Source organism: Phyllobates terribilis, unplaced genomic scaffold (genome assembly GCF_046119375.1).
Source record: "Phyllobates terribilis strain yellow unplaced genomic scaffold, ASM4611937v1 Scaffold_11__3_contigs__length_659146591, whole genome shotgun sequence".
Lineage (NCBI taxonomy): Eukaryota > Metazoa > Chordata > Amphibia > Anura > Dendrobatidae > Phyllobates > Phyllobates terribilis.
The window spans coordinates 250048177-250058348 of record NW_027362771.1 but is presented as its reverse complement, the minus strand read 5'-3'; the positions used below and the strand labels follow the sequence as shown (position 1 = coordinate 250058348).

General features: G+C 40.0%; 1 protein-coding gene across 2 annotated transcripts in view; it reads right to left on the bottom strand.

Annotated features, from left to right (window-relative positions):
• Positions 1-4057: 4057 nt before the first annotated feature.
• ALG10 (ALG10 alpha-1,2-glucosyltransferase) overlaps positions 4058-10172 on the bottom strand; it is a 29740-nt gene continuing 23625 nt past the window's right edge. For both annotated transcript variants that reach the window (XM_073652154.1, XM_073652155.1), the window contains exons 3-4: positions 8550-8741; positions 4058-7126 (exon numbers count right to left, since the gene is read on the bottom strand). In XM_073652154.1, the coding sequence (XP_073508255.1) occupies positions 6080-7126; positions 8550-8741 (1239 nt within the window). In that variant the 3' untranslated portion in view covers positions 4058-6079. The remainder of the gene's footprint in view (positions 7127-8549; positions 8742-10172) is intronic.

Sequence of the window (10172 nt, the reverse complement as noted above, 5' to 3'; positions counted from 1 at the left end):
TATTTGGAAGAAATACTAATTTGGGAGAAGAAATTTCTTTTAGCTGTTGGAAACTTTTAAATACCCCACTTATCTGGAGTTGGGCAATAAGCAGCCAGACCAGCTTTTCTCCAGGGGCTCAAGCCCTCTAACCTAAACATCTCTGGGAGTCTAGGGTTTTGCCATATAGGGATAAATGGTGTATATCCATCTATGTCTAACAACTGCTTAGCTTTTTCCCATGTCTGTATCATAAGGAGCACCGTTGGAAGCTTCTTTTGCTGCCTCCCCTGGTAGCCAACCTCCAAAAAGGGGATAATCAGGATTCCTTCTATATGATCTTGCAGCACGGTCACAATATCACCCAGTAGTTTGAACTGTTGAAGTTGTGTCACTAAGAAATACAGCCATGGATTTGGAGCAGCAAGACCCCCCTCCTCTTTTTCCCTCTGCAACATGTCATTTAATGCGAGCACTCCCCTTTCTCCTAATCAGTTCCTTAAACATAGCCTGAAATTTGTAAAAGTGTTTCAGGGGAGCCATACCGGGGTATTGTGGATAATATAAAGCAGGTGGGGCATCAGTATTATCTTAACCAGGTTCGTTCGTCCAGTGACCGATAAGGGTATTTTGCACCAGGTATTGATTTTTTGTTGAAACTTGGCGTATAAGGGGACCAGATTCAAAGATACAAAGGCTCTAATATTAACAGATATATGAATTACTAGATATTTAAATTCCCGTCCCACTGTCAAGCGTGTTTGGTATACCTTAGAGTTGAGATAATTCATCTACCGGAATTAATACAAGACTTATCTCAATTGATTTGAAGCCCCGAATGATCTCCGAATTCATTTACAATTGCAATAGTGTTTACCAGGGAACTATCAGTATCCCCAAGGAACAATGCAACTTTTTCCTCCACTGTATTGTAGATAAAGCCTTTCACCTCTCTACTAGCTCGTAATTTAACAACAAGTGGCTCTATAGCCAAGGCAAATAGCAAGGGAGAGAGAGGGCAACCCTGTCCAGCCCCCCTACACAATTTAAAAGAGTTTAACAAGGAGCCATTAGCTCTGATTTTAGCTCTAGGATTAGAGTATAACAGTTTAATCCATGAGAGGACGGATGTTCCAAAGCCCATAGCCCTCATAACCGATCAAAGGTACTCCCACTCGACGCTGTCGAAAGCCTTCGCTGCATCGAGTGAGATCACAGCCCTCTCTCCCACATTTAGGGGCTGCATCTGGAGGTTAAGGTTTAGACGTCTCAGGTTTATTGAGGTCGATTTCGTGGGCATGAATCCCGTCTGGTTTCCATGTACCAAATGTGTGATTCACTGCCTGTATTTAATCAATATTTTTACCTCACAAATGAATCCTCTGTGATCTCCTGCTGTAATGTCTGTATACTCTTTTGCTTCCTCCCCTGCCCAGGAGCTGTGGTATGTTCCATACAATGTCAGACAGACAAATTTTACAATGAACTTTTGTTTGTGGGAAAACCCCTTTAATCCAATCTTCTGTGTCATTAATGAATAAGCTGAAAAATAGCAGACCCAGCACAGAACCTTGGGGTAAACCACTTCTAATCAGAGCAAGTCATTCACCACAACTTTCTGAATGCAGTCTTTGAGACAGTTTTCATTCCAATTACAAACCTTACCTTCTAATCCTATGGACAGCAATTTACCCATTAGGCATTTATGTTGGACAGTCTCCAATGCTTTTGCAAAGGCCAGAAACATTCCATCACAGCTTCCCCTCTGTCCAGGTTTAGACTCACCTCTTCAGAAATACTTATCAGGTTAGTTTGTCAACTTGTAGAATTGTAACCCCAAGCAGGGTAAGTGTCCCAATTACACAAAAATTGCAACAACTAACAAGGAAATAAAAAAAGTTCTTGGACAATTAGAAATAGCAAGAACAAATCTTTATTAAGAAATAGGACTAAAAACAAAGAGAAAGGAAATAAATATCCAACATGGCAAAAGCACAGATAAGGTAGGTGGGAGAGCCTAAAAGCGGAAGGGGAGGGTAATAATTACCTCGAGGTGTAAAATTCTGTAAAAAAGTGCATGGGCAGAAAATGTGTGTGTCCAGATGCCCAACCAAAGCAAGTACATGCAGGTGAATTCAGGATAAAGCTAACAGGTAGGTATCAGAACTTAAATAGAGAATGAATAAATAAAATAAATTATGGTGCCAACACTTTTACAAATAGTCCTATTAAAAATGTAAATATGTAATACACAAATGCATACAAATATCAGGAACTATAGTCAGAAGAGTATATACAGGTGCATCTCAAGGTTAGAATATCAAAAAATAAATTTCAGTTCTTCAATATAAAAAGTGAAACTCATTATATAGAGTCATTACAAACAGTGATCTATTTCAAGTGTTTATTTCTGTTAATGTTGAGGATTATGGCTTACAGCCAATGAAAACACAAGTCATTATCTCAGTAAATTAGAATTTTTTATAACAACGGCTTGAAAAATGTTTTTAAAATCCGAAATGTTGGCCTACTGAAACGTATGTTCAGTAAATGCACTCAATACTTGGTCAGGGCTCCTTTTGCATCAATTACTGCATCAATTACTGCATCAATGCGGCGTGGCATGGAGACGATCAGTCTGTGGCACTGCTGAGGTGTTATGGAAGCCCAGGTTGCTTTGATAGCAGCCTTCAGCTCATCTACATTGTTGGGTCTGGTGTCTCTCATCTTCCTCTTGACAATACCCCATAGATTCTCTATGGGGTTAAGGACAGGCGAGTTTGCTGGTCAATCAAGCACAGTGATACTGTTGTTTTTAAACCAGGTATTGGTACTTTTGGCAGTGTGGACAGGTGCCAAGTCCTGCTGAAGAATGAAATTTCCATCTCAAAAAAGCTTGTCGGCAGAGGGAAGCATGAAGTACTCTAAAATTTCCTGGTAGACGGCTGCACTGACTTTGGTCTTGATAAAACAGTGGACCTACACCAGCAGATAGCATGGCTCACCAAACCATCACTGATTGTGGAAACTTCACACTAGACCTCAAGCAGCTTGGATTGTGGCCTCTCCACTCTTCCTCCAGACTCTGGGACCTTGATTTCCTAATGAAATGCAAAATTTAGTTTCATCTGAAAACAACACCTTGGAGCACTGAGCAACAGTCCAGGTCTTTTTCTCCTTAGCCCAGGTAAGACGCTTCTGGTGTTGTCTATTGGTCATGAGTAGCTTGACGCAAGGAATGCGACACTCGCAGCCCATGTCCTGGATATGTCTGTGTGTGGTGGCTCTTGAAGCAATGACTCCAGCAGCAGCCCTCTCCTTGTGTATCTACCCCAAATTTTTAAATGGCCTTTTCTTAACAATCCTTTCAAGGCTGTGGTTATCCCAGTTGCTTGTGCGCCTTTTTCTACCATACTTTTTCCTTCTACTCAATTTTCCATGAATATGCTTGGATACAGCACTGTGAACAGCCAGCTTCTTTAGCAATGACCACTTGTGGCTTACCCTCGTAAGTTGTGGAGTGAGTCAATGACTGCCTTTTGGACATCTGTCAAATCAGCAGTCTTCCCCATGATTGTGGTGCCTACTGAAACAGACTAAGGGACCTTTTTAAATGCGTAGGAAGCCTTTGGAGGTGTTTGTTAATTACTCTAATTTACTGAGATAATGACTTTTGTGTTTTCATTGGATGTAAGCCATAATCATCAACATTAACAGAAATAAACACTTGAAATAGATCACACAGTTTGTAATGACTCTATATATGAGTTTCACTTTTTGTATTGAAGAACTGAAATTAACTTTTTGATGATATTCTAATTTTGTGAGAAGCACCTGTACATACAGGCTCACCCACCAAGAACTTCTGTTCTTCGTAAACCCGTGTTGATCATCACTTATGTTCTGTCACATTCTCCTGTATATAAGCCCCTCAAATATTTTTCCTACAATTACAGGTCTATAATTACCTGGGAAAGACCTGGAGCCTTTTTTAAAAATGGGTACCACATTAGCAGTCACTAGTGAGTCTCATGAGAGCAGTTTTTTTAACACATAGGAGAATATTAAATTTGTGAGGTATAGAAAATTCAAACAGTCCATTAGAAGTACACAGACTCTAAAAGAGTGTTACATCGAACAAAGAAAGTTTAAACGCAGTTATTTGAGGTCGATTAGCAGGATTATACATGTTCTGGCAGCTCGATATCTATATAAAGAAAAGTGTTAAGTGACACAACATATCTGACATTTCTCCCAGTACACTTGTCAGCGCATCTCCCCATCCTAGACAACATTTCACTCACTTTTACATCTCGCTGCCCTTTAGAATAAGAGGATTCAATCTCTCAGCTTGACGAGTACTTGCTCCAAACACAGCATCAGGGATGTCAGTGAAGGTTGTGCTCAGCCACATCCAGACTATTACAGATGCAATTACTTCCTTCCCGCGTCCAAGCTGTCACTGGGATGGCAACCTGACATCCAAGTCTCCTTTGCCTATGTGTTTTGCAAAATTAAACATTTCCATCAAATGTCATTTATACATTATTGCAGATCTGAAACACGCAAACAAGCAGAGAAATGGGCTTCCATGCCATTCTCCCACTAGACAACACAGCGGTATAAGAGGAGATTAAAGAAAACAGATTTAAAATTGTTAGCTTGACTTCTAAAATGAAAACTTAAAAAAAAATGCCTCCAGTAGTAAACATTTTATTGATAGAAAAATATATATTTACATATTAACAGTTCAAACATTGTATTTCTTTACACCAGATGCTGAGGAATGTTTACAGCCTAATAAAACTAAAGCCTATATATCCACATGGAAAGTCTGCCACCTAGTGTTCCATCAAAAAAAAAAAAAAAAAAAATATTAGATATATTCAAAAGGGTCGTTTAATTTTTGCTAAATCATTTCCATGTATGGGCAAACACATTACCTGAATTCTAAATTATGTACAAGTTCAATGTAAGCCATCGTATATCATGGACATTTCCCATCATACTGTAGTGTGATGAGAACACAGCCTCGGGGATTTTATTGATCCGTCTAGTAAATTATTTTGAGTAGTCAGAGGTGTTAGAGGAGCTGCGAACCTCATCATTGTGGCGACAGTGAAGAATACTAAATGAAGGTATAATAGACAAACACTGATCATTCAAACAGCCCTAGGAGGGACAGATTTGGGAAAAGGGAATTGAATAATTTCTCTTAATGGCTTTCAATGAAATAATACCATATGTATTAGAGAATACCTGATTGAAGTGCATAGTTAATAATTGACAATAATGGACCTCCACTTTTGAGAAGCCGCAGATTATGCTCCTTATAGTGCATATCATTGAGACACGGGCCTCCCTAACTGATCACTAGAAAGAAAAACAAAGTAAATAACTCCTGGTAATGAACTACTTTACTTGTAGTGGTTAGAAGCTGTCCAACCTCACATACCTCCCATATCTGGCAAACTGAACCGTCACTTTAATTTACTACTACATGTGAAATTACTGACCAATCCAACGGAAGTGGTCAGCTCCGAAATCCAGGTCACAGAAAGCATGGGTCCTTGAAGTGGACCTTGCACTTAGAGGAGCTATATAGTACCTTGAACATAAATCTGCTGGATAGGTTTGGAGAGAGCTTTTTTTTTTTTTCTCCCCCAAAATTATCCAGAGTATTTTCAATCTTAAAATGTGAGGATTCTTCTTCCTGCACGGACCTGTGCTTGCTCTGATTCAGATTTCAGACTCCCAATTAAGGCCACGGCCCCACTATCAGTATTCGGTCAGTATTTTTTCTCAGGAGTGGGAGCCAAAACCAGGTGAGGAACAATCACAGAAAAGGTATAATAGAAACAAGTCACCAATTCTGCATTTATCACCCACTCCTGGTTTTGTCTCCCACTCCTGAGAAAAAATACTGACCAAATACTGATAGTGGGACCGTGGCCTAAAAGACTTTCCAGTCTACAGAAACATTCACTTATCCACAGAATAGGTGATAACTGATGGTTCTAGGTCCCTTCAACTGGGACCCACACCAATTGCCAGAGTGGGGGATTTGTAGGAGAGACTACTAAAGATTTCTGAATGTTCGTTACCACATAAAGCGCTGCGTTTCTTCACTTTCTGGCCAGTGAAAGGTTTTATTCAAGAACAAGTAAAACGTGACTATGTTGACAGTGATATACAGTGCCAGCTCCAGCAGAAGCTTCCGTGTGGTTGGAATTGATGTATTTAGTCTGAAGAGGAGGTATGGCAAGATAAAGTATCGGAATTCCATTAATTTCTGAGGAACGGTGGCAAATAACACGCAAACAAAAAACATCAGGAGCCACAAAGCTGACTTGTTCTTCAGAGCATCAATAATGCCCCAACCTGCAAAAAGATATCCAGGGACCAGGGCATATTTTACCAGCTCGTGCCTCTGGAATATGTTCTTCCAGACATAGAAAGGGTAGTGGCGATTATCGGCAAGCAGATACTGGTGTACGTAGGTAAACCTCCAAATGAGTAACACAAATATACAAGCCAGGCTTCCATACAACAGAGGACGCCTGCAAACGGATTTAACGAACTCTGTTATTTTGTGTATGGAGGTAAAAATTGGAAATGAAAAGACCAGAGTGAAAGCAAAGAAATAAAATAACTGGGGAAAATGGAGACATGCTTCATGATTACTTCTGTCTCCTACCACAATCCCTCCATTAACTACCATAAACCCAAGAAAACACAACACCAGGAGAATGTAAGGCCATGTTAATAGGGCCAAGGTCAGGATGTGCTGGGGACTTAGTAAATAGTGAAGGAGAAACTTTAAAGCTTCTACAATCTCGAGTGATGATTTCTTAGAGGAAGGCTTCTCGTCGTTCTTTTTCAGCTGCGTCCTCCATGCTTCCATCACCTTTTCTGCAATAATGTTTCCAGCACAAAAGACAATCCATATAATGTTTGTCTGACGAAAGCACAAGGCACAAAACCCAAGAAGTGCTGCACTTTTGTGATTTCCATACAAGCACATTATATAAGTGAAAAGGACAAAAAATGTTGACCCAGGGTCTGTGTAATAGAGAAATGTAAAAAAATACAGCGTGGGGAACAGATATAACGTAAGGGTGCACAAGATTCTTCGCAAGGCTGAAACCTGTGGGAGACAAAAACACATTAGATTTCCTTACATTAAAGGGGCTGTCTGGTCTCAGAGGAAATGTCTGCAGTCACTATGTGATTACACGACAATTGCCCTGAATTTCTTGTGCAAATGGGCAGTCACATGCTGACTAGTCTCACCAGGAGTCTAGTTGGCATGTGACCGTGAGTATGCAAATTACATAGATGTGGTCACATGAACACCCAGTTGCATTTGAAATACAGGTAAATTGTGATAGAAAGTGCATCGCACACAGTCATGATTCGGCAGTCACGTGGAGTGACTACAGGCCTTTTTTTCTACAGACTACAAACAATGCTTTTAAAGTGCATTTTGCCAATGTCATTTATAGAATACGGGGGAAAAGAAAATATACAGTAGGGTAACATTTTCAATCCAACTACTATGTAATAATAAAAATGTACACATTTGAAGCTTTTTAATTATATTTGACCACTGATGTTAACCATATGAGGTCCACTGTCACTCAAACAGTGACGCTTAAAGGGAATATCCGGGACTTCAGATTGACAGCCTGATCCCCGCTGCCTAACTGGGGGAGCTGTATCAATCAGCATGATATCAGCAGTCATGCCCTGTCGATAGGGCAGAGTGGAAAAGAATGGAAAAGAAACCGCTGCTGTTTAGACACGACATCAGCAGAGGCTGCTGAATTGCCAGCAGGAGCTGTCTGTGACCACTCGGTCAGCGAAAAACAGCACCAGGCACAACAGGCAGGTAGGTAGATAGCAACTACCTGCCTGTTGGGCACTTTGTGTGAAAGAAAGCACTGATAAGAATAAATAAATCCTGGATATCCTAAAAGGGACTGATAATTTTTTACTTTTAAGAAAAAAAAAGAAAAAAAAACACCAAATCTAAATTCAAATCATCTACATTTTCCCTATTAAAAATGAAGGGAAAAAAAAAACATATTTGGCATCATCAAGTCTGTAAGAGTCTAACCTATAAACATACAGAATAATTGAAAGAATAAAAATGTGCCCCCCCACCATCCCAATTTTGGCTGTCAGCGCAGAATGACTGTTCAAAGTACAGGTGATCAGTGCATCATGGCAGGGCCAATTACTTAAGTACTCCTTCCAATCGGCTTGTTATCCCACCATCTCCGGAACTATGAAACCAGAGCTGTCAAAGAAGAGGATGGGGTAGATGTAGAGTGAAAACAAGTAGGTGTAGTTAAATGTTTGGCTATGTTCAGATGCACCGAGTGCCCGTACTTTGTTTCAACAGTCATTCTGTGCTGACAGTGTCCCTTTAAAAGACAACGCATGACAAAGTATTGGAAGAATAAAGCTCCTATCTGGTTACTAAATATAGTAGCCATATCCACAGAGTACATGGAAACATGACAAATTAAAGATTTAGGTACTGCCCACCGTCTGCTCATAGTTACCTTTGTGTGTGTCCGGCACAGGATTAAATAGAACATGTACAGATTGCCAAGACTAAAAAGGAGGTTAATAAACCGCAGCATTCCAGATGAGCAAACAACACTCCCACTCCATCCGAAGAGCCAGGCAGCAGGCTTCACTATGCCAACAGATGTCAGATACAGGCCAGGCAGGGTTGTGATCATCGGATCCCACTGGGAGCAAGGAAAAAACAAACTGAAAACAGTTTAATTAGAAAACATAAATGTGTTTTCTTCTTGGAAACATAATAGAATAAAAATGTCAAAGAGGACCATGTCAAACAGAATCATCTGTGCATAAACTTACTGTCCAGAGACTTTTTAGGAACACAATAACTCGAGTGGCCCCAGGTATACTGCATTACCAGAATGTCATTGTATAAGAGACTTTACACCAATAATTACAAAAGTAACCCGAAACTGCATGGATGGAAAGACAATGACAACCAAAGTAAACTGTCTCCAGCACCACAAATGACACTTAAAGTGCTCCTGTGTCACAGCGTGCATCTTATTTCCTCTGGATGGCCTTTCCTTCCTGATCACATTAGTTCTCACAGATCTATAGAGGGTAAGATAGCAAAAGCTTTAAAATAACATTCTACCAGCTGAAAGAGCTAACAAAAATATATCTACACAGACCTGGCAGTACCAACGAGTAGGCAGGAAATAACCCCGGCTTGTGTCTCTATATTCATAAATATTCATTTCACAGGGGAAAGCTTAACACAAATCCACAAACAGAAATTGTCCACATTAATGTGTCTGAAATGATTAAATCACAGGCACGCACTTACTAGTCAGTGTATAAAACAGCAACCATGTGGGCGCGGGTGCTGGAGAAGAAGCCTTAATATATGTTTTTTGTCAGAACAGTGTAAGACATCTTCATTCTACGGTCTGTGCCCGCAGTACACTGGCCATTCTCTTGTCATAATTGTTCACTTCCTATTAATTGACAGCTACTTATGTTTTATAAAATATTTATGATGAGTAAACATGTAATAGGATAGCAGCCTAAATATATCAAAATATATAGTACTGTGCAAGAGTTTTAGGCAGGTCTGAAATAAATGCTGCAAAGGAAGTAGGTTTTCCAAAGTAGGAGAGATTATATACTTTGCAAGTTGTTAATTGGATAAAAATAAACTATCAAGAGAAATCAAATCAGTATTTGGTGTGACCACCCTGTGCCAAAACAGCATCACTTCTTCTAGGTACACTTGGACACAGTTTTTGAAGGAACTTGGTAGGGAGTTTGTTCCAAACATCTTGGAAAACTAACCACAGATCTTAAATGGATGTAGGCTTGCGCAAATCCTATTGTCTCCTCATGTAAACCTATACAGATTAGAGGATTTTAAGATCAGGGCTCTGTGGGTAATCAGTTCCAGCACTCCTTGTTATTCTCTACAACAAAGATAGTTCTTAAGGGAATCTGTAGGCACAGAATGACTGTTCAAACCAAGTAAAGGCACTCCGTGCACCCTCTTGACGTGACCAAACATGTAAGTGCACCTACTTATTTTCCCTCTATCTCCTCACCCTCTGATAGCCAGCTCTGGCTTTATAGAGACAGACGGCAGAGATAGATGGAAAACAAGC